The sequence below is a fragment of the Salvelinus fontinalis genome, chromosome 30, assembly GCF_029448725.1.
Source record: "Salvelinus fontinalis isolate EN_2023a chromosome 30, ASM2944872v1, whole genome shotgun sequence".
Lineage (NCBI taxonomy): Eukaryota > Metazoa > Chordata > Actinopteri > Salmoniformes > Salmonidae > Salvelinus > Salvelinus fontinalis.
In genome coordinates, this window is record NC_074694.1 from 30,484,838 (window position 1) to 30,505,612 (window position 20,775).

The window sequence follows — 20,775 nt, forward strand, 5'->3', positions numbered from 1 at the left end:
CCGCAAACCTGAACCTATATGGGAGGGTCCGGGTGGGCATCTACTCTCGGTGGGGGTTCCGGTGCGGGACGCCGACCCCGCCCTGCTTTAGGCTCCCTCCACTTCGGTGGCGCCTCCGGTGCCGGGATCATCGCCGGGACCTCCGGACCGTAGATCATCGCCGGGGGCTCCGGACTGCAGATCGTCGCCGGAGGCTCTGGACTGGGAACCCCCGCTGGAGGATCTGGACTGCAGCTTGTCGCTGAAGACTCCGGACTGCGGATCGTCGCTGGAGGCTCCGGACTGCGGACCGTCGCTGGTGGCTCCGGACTGCGGACCGTCGCTGGAGGCTCCGGACTGCGGATCGTCGCTGGTGGCTCCGGACTGCGGACCATCGCTGGAGGCTCCGGACAGGGGACCGTCGCTTTTGTGGCATTTTTGGCCTGCTGGAGGTCATTTTGCAGGACTCTGGCAGTGCTCCTCCTTGCACAAAGGCGGAGGTAGCGGTCCTGCTGCTGGGTTGTTGCCCTCCTACGGCCTCCTCCACATCTCCTGATGTACTGGCCTGTCTCCTGGTAGCGCCTCCATGCTCTGGACACTACGCTGACAGACACAGCAAACCTTCTTGCCACAGCTCGCACGCATTGATGTGCCATCCTGGATGAGCTGCACTACCTGAGCCACTTGTGTGGGTTGTAGACTCCGTCTCATGTTACCACTAGAGTGAAAGCACCGCCAGCATTCAAAAGTGACCAAAACATCAGCCAGGAAGCATAGGAACTGAGAAGTGGTCTGTGGTCACCACCTGCAGAACCACTCCTTTATTGGGGGTGTCTTGCTAATTGCCTATATTTTCCACCTTTTGTCTATTCCATTTGCACAACAGCATGTGAAATTTATTGTCTATCAGTGTTGCTTCCTAAGTGGACAGTTTGATTTCACAGAAGTGTGATTGACTTGGAGTTACATTGTGTTGTTTAAGTGTTCCCTTTATTTTTTTGAGCAGTGTATATAAATACACACAATATTCAATTGTAAAAACAGTATTTTAGAACTATAGAAATGGTTTCAAATCAAACTCCTCATTAAGGCCAAGAGGAGACAATGTGTTGAGCCTGTGGATAAAGACGCCCTTTGAAGTAGTTTCCTCTCAATGTCCCCTCCCCTGCATGACATCTTGACCATTTGTAGTCCAATGTATCTCATCGACCTAATAGAATGTCCAGATTGTGCAAAATGAACAACAACAGGATTTTTTGTCTCACTGGTCTGTATATTGTTGCGGTGCTCACTGATACAGGTCTTAAGGCTTCTGTGGGGTTTCCCTGTGTAGGACAGACCACAGGGACATGTCAACATGTAAACAACATAGGTGGACATGGGTCTTTTTATAAACTAGGGTACCAGTAATAATTTCCTGTAGTTGGAAACTGTTTGGAGCTGTTACAGTGTCATTAATAATAATTTGCCATTTGTTTTCATGTGAATACATTACAATATAAAAGGGGGAACATAGATACATTGAATATAATTCATGAGTTGGATCAAAACCTATGTTTAAACCCTTTTTAATGCTTAGAGTTCACAGATTTGTCATGTGACATTTGTCATTAAATCATATACTAAGCATTTAACAATTGAAATACACATTGAACTTGATCCTGTGAAATTCCTGGATATTGCTGTCGAAATAATATAACATACTCTGAGACCAGGTTGCATGTGAAAGGTGTGAAAATAGTTTTCATGGGAACACATATCCAAAATAATGTCTGTTGCAAAATCAAAGAGTAACTTTATTAACATGATTAATAAAACAAAAATCCATACGTCATTAACAGAGTTCTTCAATAATTGTCCATATTACTGTAGTTGTTTGATTTACATGTGATGTTAGCTGTTTAGTAGGATGGGAGATTGTTGCTCTACATCAGCTGATTCACGAAAGGATTTTCTGAATGTCAGTCGACTGATGAAGAGCTCATGTGACACCGCACGCGATTGAACAACAGCCAACGTGCGGGAATTAACGTTGATCTAGAGGGTTGAAAGAACATTTTTATGTCAATGTTGTTAGGGGGGGGGGGGTCAAGATAAATAGCCTACGTTTATTCCTGAGGTAAGATTACAATGACAGCTGTAGCCTAGTTTTCTGTTTGACTTACGGCTGATTTGTTACATTGAGCAGAGATCGTGTCAAGTTTATGAGTGATGGGACAGTGAGTGAGTGTACTATGTAGAGCCATCATCATGCGCAACATGATTGCAATGTGTATACAAAACCTGAATTTCTAAAGTCTTTCCCAAAAAACTTTCCGAATTAAATGTTGAATGCAAAGAAAGCATATGCCTGGGAGAATGATATCATGTTGGTTTGTATCAATCGTTTGGGTGTTTGTTTGTTTTGCAAACTCTCTCATCACATGTCTAGTAGCATAAAGAAACATTTTAGCTAAACACAGCGGTCCATTGAGAGGCGTAAAGTGGAATTAAAGAGGAATTACAGCAACAACAACAACACAACATTTTTACTCAAAAGTGGTCTACTGATGTAGTTTAAGCATTATTGTGGATATAGAACATCCAATTTTGTAGTTTTTCTATAAAAGTGTGATTTGTTTAGGGAAAACCTGAAAAAAAAAAAACATTTTCCATAGGCCAACTTGTCGTCATTTATTTATGAATCTATATTATTATTATTATTTTACATAGCCTGCCCGAATACATTGTTAGACAGTTTAAAAATTACATTTTTAATGCATTTGATAGGATTTTGTGTGTTGTATTTACAATCAAATTGTATTTGGAATTTTACAGGTTCAAAGTTGCATAATGTCCCCCCCCAAAAGTGTCATACATGCTAGCATACGTAGCTGAACGAGTCCCATCCTCTCTGAAAAGAAAAAGTGAAACGACAAAGTTGGAGAACCAGCATGAAGAATAAAAGACCCTAAAAAATATTAGGAAATATTAAACAAAGGACGAAACTACAACAAAACACACATGAGATGTCCCTTGCTGATAGTATCCTAAAAAAAGAGGAACATTTCAAGCAAAGAGAGGGAGAAGAAAGAAAAGCTGCAGCAGCGGAAAAAAATATACTCTATAATGCAAGTGCTTCCCAGAGAATGCAGAAGATGAGAGAAAAGCAAAAAGAGGAGGCCCAGAGCAACCACACATGTGTTAAGAAAACACTTACAAGAACAGAATTGCAGAAAAAGAAAGAGAAGAATGCAAAGCTGGCTTTAAAAACATTTTTACAGCGAGCAGCTAGGTCAAAAGATGAGCATGAAAGACAGCAAAAAGACAGGAAAAATATGGTCTGCACAAAGACAAGACAAAGCAGAAGAAAAGGCAGAGCAGGTGAAAGGACAACAAGATAAATTGGAGGCAGAGAGAATTAGTCTGTTAGCCAAAACAGGAAGCACAGTATGTCACTACTACCATGGACCTCATTGACAAGGTCTCACCCAGAAAGTCAGCCATTTTCCATCAGAAGAACATCAGAACCACAACAGAGGGGTAGTTGGAAGTGGCAGGTGTTGAAGCAGTAGCCAAAATCCAGACAATCTGGAACTAGGAAAGCTTTGGCTTGTTCACTGAATATGATTAAGGAATACTAACTACAGAGACAGTTTGTAAAAAGATTTGGGGTCAGTAGAAAACTCTGAAGGCAAGAAACAACAACAAAAAAGCCCAGGAGGTGAACATAGATTACCTCAATCTAGTCTTAGCAGTGGAAAAATTATATAAAGCAGTCTCTCACAGTGCGTGATAAGAAAAAGGTGAGCAAGAAGACTGGGAAGGCAGCCAGCTTTCTTGACTGCTCCATTGCATCAAGCATTTGTCAAAGCCAACCATGGTCTCACGATAGGAGGTGCTATGCTTTACAGATCAAGACCAATAACCATTCATCCACAGAGAACTGCAAAACGTGTGGGTTGGCTCTGCAAATACTGTGAAAATATCTGAAATTACAGACAGTGAATGGCCACAAAAATACACCAACCATAAAATGTGTGTATGCATTCAGCAGTGGCACTAAGTGTGAGAAAACGACAAAGGAATGATTTCCAACATCCGCAGTGTATCAAACTGCAGTGTGGTGTCCATTGACGAAATCCATTTATTGCACCCCTCCGCCAACAAAAGGACACTGACGTAGAGTGGGAAAGATGGGAGATTATCAGCCAACAAGTAACAAATGGTAAACAAGAGTACACCATAAAAAAGTGATCACTGGTCTGTAAGCGTGGATCTATGAAGATGCTTATTGAGGAACTGAAACAAGAGGCTCAAGCTTTTTAAGAACACTTGTTTGTCAAGGACTGGCAGAACACAGTATTGGGCATCCTGGACTTTGCCGAGAACTACCTTTGCAGGTACCAGCAAGAGCCCCAGGAGGCTTACTGGACTCAAGAGAGTGCTACACTGCACCCCTTGGAAATGTACTATAGGAAAATTCCTGAAGACCATCACAGAAAGTTGTATAATAATATCAGATGACCTCAAGCATGACTACATTGCAGTCAATGGATTTCAAACTGCAGCTATTGATCACATGAAAAACCTAAGACACGAAGCTCAACAAGTTCTAAAGATACTCTGACGGCTGTGGTGCACAATACAAATAAAAAGGACTTACAGTACCAGTCAAATGGTATTTTTACTATTTTCAACATTGTAGAATAATAGTAAAGACATCAAAACTATGAAATAACATATGGAATCATGTACAGTCGTGACCAAAAGTTTTGAGAATGACACAAATATTAATTTTCACAAAGTCTGCTGCCTCAGTTTGTATGATGGCAATTTGCATATACTCCAGAATGTTATGATGAGTAATCAGATGAATTGCAATTAATTGAAAGTGCCTCTTTGCCATGCAAATGAACTGAATCCCCCAAAAACATTTCCACTGCATTTCAGCCCTGCCACAAAAGGACCAACTGACACCATGTCAGTGATTATTTCGTTAACACAGGTGTGAATGTTGACGAGGACAAGGCTGGAGATCACTCAGACATGCTGATTGAGTTCGATTAACAGACTGGAAGCTTCAAAAGGAGGGTGATGCTTGGAATAATTGTTCTTCCTCTGTCAGCCATGGTTACCTGCAAGGAAACACGTGCCGTCGTCATTGCTTTGCACAAAAAGGGCTTCACAGGCAAGGATATTGCTGCCAGTAAGATTGCACCTAAATCAACCATTTATCGGATCCTCAAGAACTTCAAGGAGAGCGGTTCAATTGTTGTGAAGAAGGCTTCAGGGCGCCCAAGAAAGTCCAGCAAGCGCCAGGACTGTCTCCTAAAGTTGATTCAGCTGCGGGATCAGGACACCACCAGTACAGAGTTGCTCAGGAATGGCAGCAGGCAGGTGTGAGTACATCTGCACGCACAGTGAGGCGAAGACTGTTGGAGGATGGCCTGGTGTCAAGAAGGGCAGCAAAGAAGCCACTTCTCTCCAGGAAAAACATCAGGGACAGACTGATTTTCTGCAAATGGTACAGGGATCGGACTGCTGAGGACTGGGGTAAAGTCATTTTCTCTGATGAATCCTCTTTCCGATTGTTTGGGGCATCCGGAAAAAAGCTTGTCCGTAGAAGACAAGGTGAGCGCTACCATCAGTCCTGTGTCATGCCAACAGTAAAGCATCCTGAGACCATTCATGTGTGGGGTTGCTTCTCAGCCAAGGGAATGGCTCACTCACAATTTTGCCTAAGAACACAGCCATGAATAAAGAATGGTACCAACACATCCTCCAAGAGCAACTTCTCCCAACCATCCAGGAACAGTTGGTGACGAATTAAGCCTTTTCCAGCATGATGGAGCACCTTGCCATAAGGCAAAAGTGACAACTAAGTGGCTCGGGGAACAAAACATTGATATTTTGGGTCCATGGCCAGGAAACTCCCCAGACCTTAATCCCATTGAGAACCTGTGGTCAATCCTCAAGAGGCGGGTGGACAAACGAAAACCCACAAATTCTGACAAACTCCAAGCATTGATTATGCAAAATTGGGCTGTCATCAGTCAGGATGTGGCCCAGAAGTTAATTGACAGCATGCCAGGGCGGATTGCAGAGGTCTTGAAAAAGAAGGGTCAACCCTGCAAATATTGACTCTTTGCATCAACTTCATGTAATTGTCAATAAAAGCCTTTGACACGTATGAAATGCTTGAAATTATACTTCAGTATTCCATAGTAACATCTGACAAAAATATCTAAAGACACTGAAGCAGCAAACTTTGTGGAAATTAATATTTGTGTCAATCTCAAACTGCGACTGTAGTAACCAAAAAAGTGTTAAACAAATCTAAATATACACTGCTCAAAAAAATAAAGGGAACACTTAAACAACACAGTGGTTCTGCAGGTGATGACCACACACCACTTCTCAGTTCCTATGCTTCCTGGCTGATGTTTTGGTCACTTTTGAATGCTGGCGGTGCTTTCACTCTAGTGGTAGCATGAGGCGGAGTCTACAACCCACACAAGTGGCTCAGGTAGTGCAGCTCATCCAGGATGGCACATCAATGCGAGCTGTGGCAAGAAGGTTTGCTGTGTCTGTCAGCGTAGTGTCCAGAGCATGGAGGCGCTACCAGGAGACAGGCCAGTACATCAGGAGACGTGGAGGAGGCTGTAGGAGGGCAACAACCCAGCAGCAGGACCGCTACCTCCGCCTTTGTGCAAGGAGGAGCACTGCCAGAGCCCTGCAAAATGACCTCCAGCAGGCCACAAATGTGACTGACCTTCATGTCTTAAAGTAATGATGGACTGCTGTTTCTCTTTGCTTATTTGAGCTGTTCTTGCCATAATATGGACTTGGTCTTCTACCAAATAGGGCTAATTGAAATGCATTTTCAGGTGACTACCTCATGAAGCTGGTTGAGAAAATGCCAAGAGTGTGCAAAGCTGTCATCAAGGGAAAGGGTGGCTACTTTGAAGAATCTCAAACACATTTTTGGTTAGTACATGATTCTGTATGTGTTACAATGTAGAAAATAGTACAAATAAAGAAAAACCCTAGAATGAGTAGGTGTGTTCAAACTTTTGACTGGTACTGTATATCTGATGTTAGCTATGCTGTGTCTGATTTTGACTTCCCCATACAACACAGCTATTCTGGCTCCAGGCATGGTAAAGGTGCCAGTGATGGGAAAACTGCAGTAATCAAGAGCCATGCCACTGCAGCAGTGAAGTTTGGCCAAGTCCTGATCAGAAACGCGAAGGAGCTCTACAACTACAGCAGAGACAATCTGACAACGGAAGCATCTCCAGATACAGTACCCATTACCTCCATACCATGTTCTTCATTCCCAGTGAGTACATTGAACAGAAGTCTGTGAGAATATGTTGAGCAATGGAGAGAGGTGAAACTTCATAGTCTGCGTGGTAAGTAACATATTGTTTACATTATGTAAATCATGTCTGATATTAAATTACTTATTTCAATAACCTCATGAGATTCTTTGTTTTCATACCATAACTTTGAAAGAGATCCCAGAGAACAGATGTGCCAGAGACCCGATGTACCAGCTGACAGTGACCAGATGGATGACAGCATCACACACACACACACACACACACACACACACACACACACACACACACACACACACACACACACACACACACACACACACACACACACACACACACACACACACACACACACACACACACACACACACACACACGGTGCTGGAGGAGTATTGATGGTAGTAGTGATAAAGAGATATATTAATTTCATAAAGCCAGAGAACATGCTGTATGTGAAAATAGGGTATACACAGTGTAACACACCCACAATGCTTGAAGACTTTACTGATTATATTAATTTCATTATTTATTATTATTTTCAATTATATTCTTGACAGAACCCATTGTATTATTTTATTATATTATTATTATATCATCTGTTAAAAAATATAGAAATGCTGTTTGCTTTTTCATTCTTCAGGAATGTTTAGGATGGCTATTAGTTATAGGGAAATTGACTAAAGCACAAAAAGACTTGGCTCTCTAATAGCCGGGTGTGAGGGCCATCACCGACCCAGAAGATTGGGTGGTCTCGCTTTCCGAGGTCAACAACCGCAAGGTCGCGGCCCCTGATGGTATTCCAGAGAGCGTTCTCAGAGCATGCACAGAATTTTTAACCTCTCCCTTGTCTCAGTGTGTAATCCCCTCATGTTTTAAGATGACCACAATCATTCCTGTTCCTAAGAACTCTAAGGCTTCATGCTTTAAGAGGCTGATTATGGCACTAAATTATGACATTAACTCCACCATCCCAGCCACCCTAGACCCACTCCAATTTGCATACCGCCAACACAGAACCATAGACGACGCAATCTCAATTGCTCTCCAGAAGAATACCTATGTGAGAATTCTGTTCATTGGCTACAGCTCAGCATTCAACATCATTATCCCATCAAAGCTGTTCACCAAGCTTAGGACTCTGGGTCTGAACACCTCCCTCTGCCACTGGATCCTGGACTTCCTGACTCAAGATCACTGGAGGCAAGATCCCCTCCGCCACGCTGACACTTAACACAGTGGCCCCACAGGGGTGTGCTCTTAGTCCCCTCCTGTACTCCCTGTTCACCCACAACTGTGCGGTCACGCACGACTCCAACACCATTATCAAGTTTGCTGACGACACGATGATGGTAGGCCTGATCACCTGTGACGATGAGTCAGCCTACAGGGAGGAGGTCAGTGACCTGGCAGTGTAGTGCCGGAGCTACAACCTCTCCCTCAGCAAGACCAAGGAGTTGATTGTGGACTACAGGAAAGGGGGGGGCGAGCACGCCCCCATCCACATTGACAGGGCGGTAGTGGAGCAGGTAGACAGCTTCAAGTTCCTTGGTGTACAAATCACTAAAGACTTAAAATGGTCCTAACACACACACGCACAGTTGTGAAGAATGTGTGACAGTGCCTCATCCCTCTCAGGAGGTTGAAAAAGTTTGCCATGGGCCCTCAAATCCTGAAAAGTTTCTACAGCTGTACCATTGAGAGCATATTGACTGGCCGCATCACTGCTTGGTATAGCAATAGCCCCGCCCTCGATCGCATGGCACTACAGAGGGTTGCGCGGACAGTCCAGTACATCAATGTGGCCGAGTTCCCTGCCATCCAGGACCTCTATATCAGGCGGTGTGAAAAGAAGGCCCGGAATATTGTCAGACTCCAACCACCCAAACCATAGACTACTGTCTCATCATTGTCGGTGATCAGGCCGACTACTGTTGTGTCGTCAGAAAACTTGGGCCCCCTACTCACGCACCCATGAGGGGCCCCAGTGTTGCGGATCAGCGTGGCAGATGTGTTATTACCTACGTTTACCACCTGGGGGCAGCCCGTCAGGAAGTCCAGGATCCAGTTGCAGAGGGAGGTGTTTAGTCCCAGGGTCCTTAGCTTAGTGATGAGCTGTGTGGGCACTATGGTGTTCAATGCTGAGCTGTAGTCAATGAACAGCATTCTCACATAGGTGTTCCTTTTGTCCACTCGTGAAACCCCGTACAAGGTTTCCCTTTTTTCAGGGGGGTAATCAGATTTGGGCACAATGTCTCTCACATTTGGGGGTCTTTTAAAGACAATACGTGGGGAATGTTAAAGATGGGTTTCAGTTGTGGGTCAGTGTCAACAATGTTCCAGTGCTTCCTGTTTAATGCCTTCCCCAAGGGTGAGTATCGGGTGAAGCAAAAGCATAAGCTTTTTCTTTTAATTTTGGTTGAAGGTTTTCCAACTGTTAGCCCTTCAAAACAATCATTGTCATGTTTTACCCAATTTTCTTTATACGTCCTTTCCTTAAACCTTTGTGAGTCCATGGTCTGTTTCTGGTACGAAGCATCAGAGCTACATATCCTTTTAATGAGGCTGAATTGACTTAAAGGGAGACTTTTAATGAGTGGACATGGATAGAAGTGGTCCCCTCTACGGAGGTTGTTCCTATCCGTAGGTTTCCTGTAGAGATCTGTAGAGGGAGTTTTTGCCCATAATAACCATCACATTAAGAAAACTGCTTTGGGATAGGTCATAGTTAATGGTGAAACGAAGGTGCTCATTCATAGAGTTTAGATAGGCATGGAAATCCAATAGTCCTTCCTGGGTCCCTGTATAAACTATAGATCAGGAAAATATAATCTAAATGTCTCAGAATGAGGAAAATATTGGGGAGAAAGGGGTTAAGTTCTGGATTCAGCACCACCTGTTGTTCAAACATTCCTAGATACATGTTAGCATAATTAGGAGCCATAGTGCTTCCCATCACTGTCCTTTTGGTCTGGAGGAAAAGGCACATCTGAAGAGAAAATTGTTGGAGGTTAGTAACAGCTCAGCCAAGTCCACAATACAATTGGTGCTGGGTAGAGCATTAGGGGGATGTTCATTGAGGTAGAACATGAGGGACTCAAGGCCGCCCTGGTGGGAGATGTTAGTAGGATGGTAACATCAAAAGTAAAAAAAAATGTAATTTTCTGGTATAGAGTCCGCAGATTTAAGGAGATTAATAAAATCAAGAGTCTCTAGTGTACTTGGGGAGAGAGCTCACCCAGGGCTTCACAAAATGGTCTACAAAGGTTGAAATGTTCTCTGTCAGAGATCAGTTACTACTCACAATAAGCCAGCCTGGTATAGCTGGCGTCTTTTTTAATTTCGGGGAGAGTGTAAATGACAGGTGTGTTTGGGCAGTCAACTTTCATATATGCATATTCTGTCTTTGTAATTTCCTCTTCATTCAAAAACTTAAAACAGTTCATCATGGATCAGAAACTTGAATTGATTAGTAGGATCCCTAGGGAGTCTTTGCAAAATGAATCATCTCTGAGAATTTCTTTCCATAGTCTGCAGCATTTTACATCACTATTACACCTCCTTTGTTGGCAGGTTTTATAATGATAGTGGAGTCATTCTTGAGTTCCATAAGAGATTCTTTCTCTGCTTTGGACATATTGCGGAATATCTTGTATTCTTGTTTCTTAGCCAGGAGATTATGTACATCTTTCTCAACTAGGTGACAGTATTTTTCGAGAGAGGTATTTCTTTTGGGAGGTATACATGTGCTTTTTCTCTTAAAATATGTATTTTCCCTTATCATGTCCTCAGAGCGAGAGTCAAGTTCATTGTCATTCTGGTTATCAATGAGAAGATCATTAACACTATGTCCTGTCTGGTTACTTGTCTCATTCAATGTATTTACATTGGCAGGTGCAAAGGGAGCAACCCCATTACCAAAGAATTCAGTCAATCTCAAGCTGCGGAAAAACTTTGGAAGTCTATAACGGCATTAAAGTCATTGGCCTGTGCCGTTGGGACAAATGACAGTCCCTTACCTAAGGCAGATGAGCATGTGTCAGAAATAGATCTGTTTGACAAGTTCATTACAATGTCTTCCTCCGTGTGAGTCGCAGGGACTTCGGGTGTTGTGCGTTATCCACACTGCAATGTTTTGAAAGGTGGGCTTTTATTTTTAAGGTTCTCTCATTACCATACAGAGTGATGTCATCGTTTGTGCTGCGTGCAAAATATTAGTTGGTTTAGAGCCCCACAGTGGAGGTGTCATAAAACCTAGCGGTCAAACAGGGAAGTAGTTCCAATGGTTTTTTCACCATTAATTGTTCCCATGGGGAATTTTTAGAAACACTTAATAAGGGCTGTGTTTCGTGTAGACTTACCCTGGCTTGACGCTTTGATAACCATGTAAATCTCTCTCGGATATGGTGACTTTGATCAATATAGTCGGCTGTATTTACTTTCGGATTCGAAAACGCTAATTGGCATCATGGAAGACTACAAATCCCTGCAAGCTCCTGCACGTCATCTCTAGCTGACACCTTTGCTAACAGGTATTGTGCACAGGAGGTTGGTGGCACCTTAATTAGGGAGGATGGGCTCGTGGTAATAGCTGGAGATGTTTTTGCGGGTAAATACAGGCGAATATATTGACAGTCTCCTTGGCCTAGAGGTTTACACGGTTATCAAAATGTCACGCTAGGGTAAGCCTACACGAAACACAGCTCTTAGTTTGTAAAAAATAAAAAATAAAAATGCCCATGGGGAAAAATGTATGAAGGAAAAATTATTGGAACCATTTCCGTTTGACTGCTAGGTTTTATGGGTAGTATAACTCATACGGTGGTACTCTATTGTCGCTGCGCGTTGAATGACATGAAAAGACTAGGGGGGCGTGGACTCAATTCTCCACACGCGCAGCATAACCTATTTAACGGCATCTGCGACGACTATTAATTACATTGTTTACTTGTGTTCATCTGTTATTGCAATGGCACAAGCCGATTCAAGAAACGAAGTAGCAGAGCGCATTGGATACATCACACGAGTCCAGAGTTTCAGCGCGTGCCATCGATTGCACAGGTACCAGTGCAATCCTGTTTTGTTGTTGTTGAAAACGACGACGCAATAGGCAGCTTAATGCAGGGTTGCCATCTAGAAACTGCTGCAGAGGCTGCGAGATGAGTGCAAGATGGAAAGCATTTAGATATTATTGTGTTTCTACTGAGCCGTTTTATTTGATAGAAGGGAGAGTTTTAACGCCACGAAACTGGAATCGAGTATAACCTGTTGCGTCAATCCCGGAAGATCATGGGATCTGTAGTTCTATTGTAGAGACAGCTAAGCCATCAACTTCTTAAAATTGTTAAACGTTTTTATGATCTATTTGTTGAATTGAAACCTCATGTATTGCGTTGTCTCTCCAGCCCGACGTTGAGTGATGAGGTAAACAAGAGGATATTTGGGAAGTGCAACAATCCCAATGGCCATGGACACAACTATAAAGGTCAGTCATTGGTCAAGGTCTCATCCAAACCATGCACCTAGGACCAATTCTGTTGTCAGTTATTGTCTGATTCACAGTTGGCCTATAGGTTACATAGCTGGCCTGTTCCATAACTTCAAACTGGGTCGAACTCAATGTTTATCTAAGGCTCTGTTGTGTTTTTGTATTTGTAGTAGAGGTGACGGTACGGGGAAAGGTAAGTCCCACCTGAGACTTTGCGTCGTACCATATTCATAAAAAAACGACTTACAGAACGTTGTCATGGTTGCTAGTGGTAGAACCACACCAGTAAATCACATGACACTCTCATGATATGAAAGCAGTCTGCCTCCTTGGTAATGGATGTTGGAGACACACAGACCGCCACAGAGCTTCTCTTTGTCCATCTCCAGATCGATCGTCACACAGGCATGGTGATGAACATTACAGATCTGAAGCAACACATCGAGGTGAGACCCTCCCCTTCTTCCAATCCTGGATTTGACTTTTTGATTTGAAGCGAAGGCTATGCTTTGATAGCGTAGGCTGCTAGACTATTAATTTCTTCATTAATTTCACATTTATAGAGAATAAGGAAAATGTGCATTAATTTATTACTGTGTTATTTACAAACTCATGTATAATCCTGATACAGGAAGTCATCATGATTCCGTTGGACCATAAAAACCTGGATAAGGACGTCCCCTACTTTGCCAATGTTGTTAGGTGTGTGCTCCTCTACTGGACCGTAGCCTTATGTTTATGAGTAACGGGTGGATTTTCAGTTCGGAGCACGCAATTCAGAGTTTCCATGGTTTAACAGGTTTTTTTTGTCTGCTGTGCAGCACAACAGAAAACGTGGCTGTATATATCTGGGACAACATGGTCAAGCAGCTACCAGCCAATCTTCTCTACGAGGTCAAGATTCACGAGACTGACAAGAACATTGTTGTATATCGAGGAGAATAGCCAGCCACCTTCAGTACCTTGTAATTAGTAAGATCTTTACTAATATATATTATGTAGTATGCACATCTCATGTTTGAGTTCATAGATGGACTTATACGATGTGTTATGATAGTATTAAAGTACAGAGTTGAGGTTATACTATTGAATAGTATTGTGCATCATTTGCTGGTGCAATCCACTCTACAACTTTGTTACAATAATAAATGGAATAGCTCAAATTTTAAACATGTTGCTTGTGCCTCTCTACTGTGCATCTACAATAGAGAACATCTAGAATGTACATGACTACAGATTGACCACTAGAGTGCAGGATCTGAATGACTCATAGCCCAGTAAGCAGCTTGACTTGACTGAATTGTCTAGTACAGGGGTGTCAAACGCATTCCTTGGAGGCCCTAGTGTCTGCTGGTTTTTAGTTTTTTTCTTTTAATTAAGAGTTAGACAACCAGGTGAGGAGAGTTACTTGCTAATCAGTGACCTTAATTCATCAATCAAGTACAAGGGCTCCCGAGTGGCGCAGCGGTCTAAGGCACTGCATTTCAGTGCTAGAGGCGTCACAACAGACCTTGGTTCGATCCCGGGCGGCGCACAATTGGCCCAGCGTGTGTGTGTTTGACCAGGGTAGGCCATCATTGTAAAATAAGAATTTGTTCTTAACTGACTTGCCTAGTTAAATAAAGGTAAATACAAACAAACAGGGAGGAGCAAAAACTTGCAGAGACTAAGCCTTGTGTGCAATGAGTTTGAGACATGGTATAGTATGTCAAATCATCAAAGAAAAAGTTTCAGGGATTGTCACACTGTTTGTGGGAACAAGCTAAAATGAGCTTAGAAAAGCCATAAAGGCTTATTGTTCCATTCTAAATTCTCATCAACTGATATTGATAAATTACCATTTAATCTTTAAAAAATTATTTCACCTTTATTTAACCAGGTAGGCGAGTTGAACAAGTTCTCATTCACAACTGCGACCTGGCCAAGATAAAGCAAAGCAGTGCGACAAAAACAACAGAGTTACACATAAACAAACATACAGTCAATAACACAAAATAAAATATAAAAAGCTATGTACAGTGTGTGCAAATGTAGGGAGGTAATAAATAGGCCATAGAGGTGAAAATAGTTACAATTTAGCATTAATACTGGAGTAATAGATGTGCAGATGATGTACAAGTAGAGATACTGGGGTGCAAAAGAGCAAGATGGTAAGTAATAATATGGGGATGAGGTAGTTGGGTGTGCTATTTACAGATTGGCTGTGTACAGGTACAGTGATCGGTAAGCTGCTCAGACAGCTGATGCTTAAAATTAGAGAGGGAGATATACGATTTTTTTTGCAATTTGTTCAAGTCATTGGCAGCAGAGAACTGGAAGGAAAGGCGGCCAAAGGGAGTGTTGGCTTTGGGGATGACCAGTGCAATATACCTGCTGGAGCGCGTGCTACGGGTGGGTGCTGCTATGGTGACCAGTGAACTGAGATAAGGCGGGGCTTTACCTAGCGAAGACTTGCAATATTGAACAGAATGCTACCATATTTCGTTAAATGTGGGACACAATAATGTGGAGTGTCTCACATGGACTTGGAGGGGCTCTCTTTACTTTCCTTTTAAAAATGATTAGATCTCGTGACTTGTATAAGATCCTACAGTATGATCTTATACATGCACAGCCCTGGAACATGAACTACAGTCCCCACCATCTCGGTCATCTCTTCTTAGGAGCTCCTCCACAGATTAATAAAGCATGTTTATACTGTAATATATCCCAGCACCGTAACACCAGACCGCCCTTACGTGATTTATGGAGATAGTTCCCACTTGCACTATGATGTTAACGAGAAGCCAGTAGTAAGGTATTTCATCTTCTAGACATGAAATAACAAATGTTTAGTGATGCATAATTCTCTTTCAGACCTCCGGGTTAGCCACAGCTAGCACATACTGTAAATTAGAAACTGTTTTTACGCTGGTACTGTAGAATCCTGAAAAAATGTAAGTCACAAATCATAGCTGACACAATGTCAACATGCTATAACTCATCATCCAGTTCAGTGATGAGGCTTTGGGGCAGTATGTGTGCTTACAGATTGGTACTCATGTGATGACCATGTATTTTAGTAAGCCTGCTTTCAAATCCTCTCAGTGCATCTTGGTGTGTATTTTCTCCTCGCTTTTCATTCATTCATGGCTTAAAATCTGTCACCTAACCACAACCACTTTGTCTAATAAACTGCAATGCGGATCCCCTGAATACTCTTGCGATTCAGACCACAACATATGTGAAATGTCATATGGTATCCGTAGATGGGATGATGACACTGGAACGAGGGGGCCCTTCTCTGCCAGAATGATGATTTATTTGAAGGATGTACTGGGCGACTGTATAGTATGAGGCAAAATGTTACCACGGCACCAACCCACAATTAATCAGATTCCAAAAATGTGCGTCATGCACCCGCAGACCTGCTGCTATGATCATGCTAGAGCACGACAGAGCAGCTCCAAGTTGCCCCTTAGAAATTGATCCTAGGTCAGTTTTAGATTTTCACTCCCAAAAAGTTTTGGATCTAAGGAAGGTAGGCTGATCCTAGATCTGTGCCTACGAGCAACTTTTAACTGGAGCAGTAGAGATGGCATCACACAGTGCACAGTGCTTTGGGCCCTATCATTACACCCACATACTAGGCAGTGAGATTATAGCAATTACCAGGTAAAAGCCTGTCATTAGGGCTCTGCTTCATATGAGGTGGTTTGATAGCATCTTCCTATGAGGATAATCAATGTGGTGCATAATGACCATGGACCAAACCATCCAAGACTCTTTATTAGCTGTGTCTCTCCTGAAGACCTGCAGGTGATTCCTCAACAGTTTTTGGCACTCGAAGCACGACGATTTGATTACTCAAACTGTATTGACAAACATTTCACATATCAGTTGTAATTGTCTCATGAACTTCTATGCAGAGTGAAACATCCCCCCCCTCTTTTGCAGACAAATAATTGTTTTTACATGTTTGTGTTTTTTTATTTTACCTTCATTTAGCTAGGCAAGTTAGTTAAGAAAACATTCTTATTTACAATGACGGCCTACACCGGCCAAACCCGGACGACGCTGGGCCAATTGTGAGCCGCCCTATGGGACTACCAATCACGGCCGGTTGTGATACAGCCTGGATTTGAACCAGGGTGTCTGTAGTGACATCTCTAGCGCTGAGATGCAGTGCCTTAGGTAGACTGCTTCCACTCAGGTAGACTGCTTCCAGTTGTCAGAATAAGAGTTGTGTATCCTGGCAGCCAACAGATGATAGTTTGATTGAATTCTAACGCATTGGCTTCCCAGCCTTTATACCAACCCTTTCTTTAATAAATGTACTAAATCCATCTCCCAGTCTCCTAAATCTCTTCACCTCAGGCCTCTCAACCCTAGCCTCTGTGATAGAGCCAGTTAGATGCCAGTGGAATAATTGTTCCTCCTCCTCCAAGGCTCTTGTACGGCTTATCATCAAGGTTGTGTTCTGGCTCGGAGCCACATCTTAGTGAATGGGGTTTTTGTTTGGCGTGATACACATTAAGTGATAACAGCATGGGCTGTGTGTGTGTATTATAGTCCCTTTTGGGACACTGTCAGGAGGAGGAATGATAAAAGACATCTCACAGCTTTGGTGAAACTTGGGCAGCAGGTAGCCTAGTGGTTAGAGCATTGGGCCAGTAACCGCAAGGTTGCTGGATCGAATCCTCCAGCTGACAAGGTAAAAATCTGTCGTTCTGCCCCTGAACAAGGCAGTTAACCCACTGTTCCCTGGTAGGCTGTCATTGTAAAAAATGATTTGTTCTTAACTTGACTTGCCTAGTTAAATAAAGGTAATAAAAATAGACTGGTGTTACTACTTTTTTTTCACCATGGGAAAACAGCTACAGCTTACAGCAAATACCAAACTGCGGGTTTGATTGAATGGCGTCGGAGGTTTTCATAACAGGAATGTTGGTACAGTTTGACCTAGTGCAGAAAAAGCCTTGATTTTTTAAACAAAGTCATCCAGGTAAAATGGTACAGTAAACTGAACTTGACATCCAGAGTGGTACTCTCCAGCGAGGTCAAATTCTTCAACTCCATCTGCTTCAACCTGGTGCTTGTGGAAAACTCTGAAATGTACTGTCATGCGATCTTCTTTGTCAGATAATGCTGGTGAAATTAATATTTTCGACTGTCATGGTGATTAAAAAGTGAAATGACCTGTCCTCTGCATGCCCCAAGATGAAACAAACCAATCATCCTCCCTGTCATTTCTTCCACCTACTAAGTAAACACGTAATGTCACGCATGGCGTCCTTATCTCTTTCCCTGCCTGTAGAGATGTTGGGATGTAGTCTGCAGGAGAAAAGTCCTGTCAGATGTGAGTTCTAAAGAGCTTAACCTGGAAAGGACAGGTTATGTCAGGTACTGTAGGAAGTGTTTGTATAGAGAGAATTTAATGACTACAGACAGATCGGATGAATGTGGGGAAATACCGATGGATGTTGGTAATGCTTTAGAATAACTTTCAAGTAATAAATGTTAACCATTTAACAGGCAGCTCAGCTAATTTTGACAACCAATTTTAAATTAAATTAAACATATTCATTTTGTTTGGCATGTTTTACCATCTCAACCAATGCTATTTAGTAAAATTATCATGTGGTTTTCATTATCGGACTCCTATATATTCTTTAACACCCATTCAAAGATGGTTGAAAACCAGGAAGTAAATGTGAGCAAAACCCGAACCTCATTTACAACACGTTGTTTTACTAATTGTGTATAAAATGGGAAATGACAAGGTTGTGAAATGTTGTTGACCCCTAAAAACAATTTAAGAATGATTAAATTACTAATATGTTGTTGTTTTAGAAATGTAAGTGCTCTTGAAAAATATGCTTTACCAAGCAGTTGAGTTGCCCATTAAAGGAACACTATTAAGTCATTGTTAGTGATAATGGACAATAGAACAGTATTGTTATGGGAATTTTTTGTCTGTGCAAATACAAAAATCCTTTAAATTCATATAATTATCTACTGTCTGCCTGTTATCTTCAATATGTTTCACAATATTCTGTCGATATAATTTTACTTGTATTCATATTTTGACACAAATGTTCATATTTTATTCATATTTGATATCAGTCCTCATTTAACTAGGCCTATCTTCCATTATAAGTGAATGAAGCAGACATAATGTAAATTAATGTATCATTTTTTAGATGATTTTAAAAAGTCTGTGCAAATTCCAATAAAACATTTGTTTACTCTAATTGGGCAACTCAACCGGCTGCAAGCAAACATTATTAATTTATAGCTTGTTTTGAGGCTAAATACACATATTTTGCAGAACAAGAATTGTTCTGATATTTTTCTCTTGCTGTGACAGTTAAAGGGTTAATCAACTATTTATAAGTAGTGTAGACACTCCATTTTTTACTTTTCTAAATCATGCACAATATTTCCTGTGTGTTTGATCAGTAAAGCTATAATAAAACATGTTTTGCTGTCAGTGTTTGGTTTGATTATACTGAAACTCCGCAGGTATTTCGATTTCACAGAGGATCAAGGGAATTCTGCCTCAGCATTTTCAGTTTGGCTGCACTGATTACTGTGCTCAGAAGTACAGAGTACTCAGAGTAGAGAGCTCTGTTACAGAAAACATTGCTGTCATTACCTTTTGACTAATTACACTGACACGGTACACTGAATAGATGCAAACAAATAAAGATGATTTATCTTTTTAGCAGGTTCACTGAATCCCCTTTGTGAATTCTCACCGTAGTTGTGCAGTGTGTAGGGGGTTAACATAGAGCTTTCCTCCGGGGAGGGGAGGTGGGGGCAGACGGTCTCTGTGTGTTGTGCCCCTGTCAGTGGGTGGTGGAGCTTTAAAGAGGGTGTGGAGGGAGGAAGAGAGGGAGGTGTTTGGGGGGAATGTTCAAGCTCGTTTCTGTTTTCTTTTTGCACGTCAGATCCCTCCTTTCTCTATCCCTCCCCCCTTCCTCCCTTTCTCCAGACAGATCTGTTCTTCTCAGGGTCAGGTAGCAGGGCTGCAGCGAGCACACATGCACACACACACACTCACAAACTCACACACACTCCCCAGAGCACCGGTGAGCACACACACTTGCTCCCCAGAGGCCGGTGGGTGAAGACAGGATGGAGTGTAGCTCCCAGACAGAGATGTGAGGATGGAGAAGAGAGTGTGCGTCATCCAGACAGACTTCCGTCAGTACAGACCCATCATCGCCATCCACAGCAAGCCACTGGCACACGTAAGAACCACCTCTCCTCCTTCTCTTTGGATCCACTTTCTGTGTCTGGTTCTGTTTCTGTCTGTCTCTCTCTCTCTCTCTCTCTCCATGCTTGTTAAATTGGTTACAGCCCCTCCTCTTCTGCAGGAGGCCTACCCCCTGAGTTAGGGGTCTAGTGTTGGTCTCTACTCTTCCTGCAGGGGGAGGGAGTGAGTGAACTTATACATCCGTGACTGAATGAGGAGGAATTTGTTGTTTTACTTGCTGCCTCTTCAGCAGGGAAGAGTAACAGTCTTCCCTAGTGGTTAGTTAACCTTGAGAGAGTGTTTATGGCTTTGACAGACAGTGATAATGTTGTCTGTCTGGAGAGACTCACACCGATGCAGCAAAGGAATGCAAACAGACTGTCAATCAGACATGGGATCTTGTGTTGAGGAAACAGGAAGTGTTTTCAGGGGATAGTTTGGTTGAATTGTTGAAAGTCAATATTGGTCTCAAAGTTCTCTGAAAGGATGTAATATATTAGAGTTTTCCGTCAGGCTTGCGTGTTTAGTTATACGGAGAGTGAGTGGTACTTCAGATTGGATGGTACAGCAGTGTGTGAGTCAGATCTGAGATGGATGATATCTCGGTGTGATCAACGAGCCTGTGACATCAGCCGGTCTCTCTCCATTGGAGACCATGTGGGAACTCTCTCACACACACACACACACACACACACACACACACACACACACACACACACACACACACACACACACACACACACACA

At 42.5% G+C, this 20,775-nt stretch overlaps 2 protein-coding genes across 3 annotated transcripts in view; both read left to right on the forward strand.

Moving 5' to 3' along the window:
• The first annotated feature begins 12,093 nt into the window (after positions 1 to 12,093).
• On the forward strand, positions 12,094 to 13,959 carry pts (6-pyruvoyltetrahydropterin synthase). The gene is made up of 6 exons (XM_055890428.1): positions 12,094 to 12,362; positions 12,707 to 12,786; positions 12,960 to 12,982; positions 13,179 to 13,235; positions 13,421 to 13,491; positions 13,611 to 13,959. The coding sequence occupies exons 1-6, from the start codon at positions 12,271 to 12,273 to the stop codon at positions 13,732 to 13,734; spliced, it is 447 nt and encodes a 148-aa protein (XP_055746403.1). The 5' UTR covers positions 12,094 to 12,270; the 3' UTR covers positions 13,735 to 13,959.
• A 5,757-nt stretch (positions 13,960 to 19,716) lies between these two features.
• LOC129829020 (myosin-16) overlaps positions 19,717 to 20,775 on the forward strand; it is a 64,773-nt gene continuing 63,714 nt past the window's right edge. Inside the window, exon 1 of one of the 2 annotated variants that reach the window (XM_055890430.1) lies at positions 19,717 to 20,024. In XM_055890430.1, coding sequence (XP_055746405.1) covers positions 19,941 to 20,024 — 84 coding nt within the window. In that variant the 5' untranslated portion in view covers positions 19,717 to 19,940. The remainder of the gene's footprint in view (positions 20,025 to 20,775) is intronic. The other variant, XM_055890432.1, reaches the window with a different exon arrangement.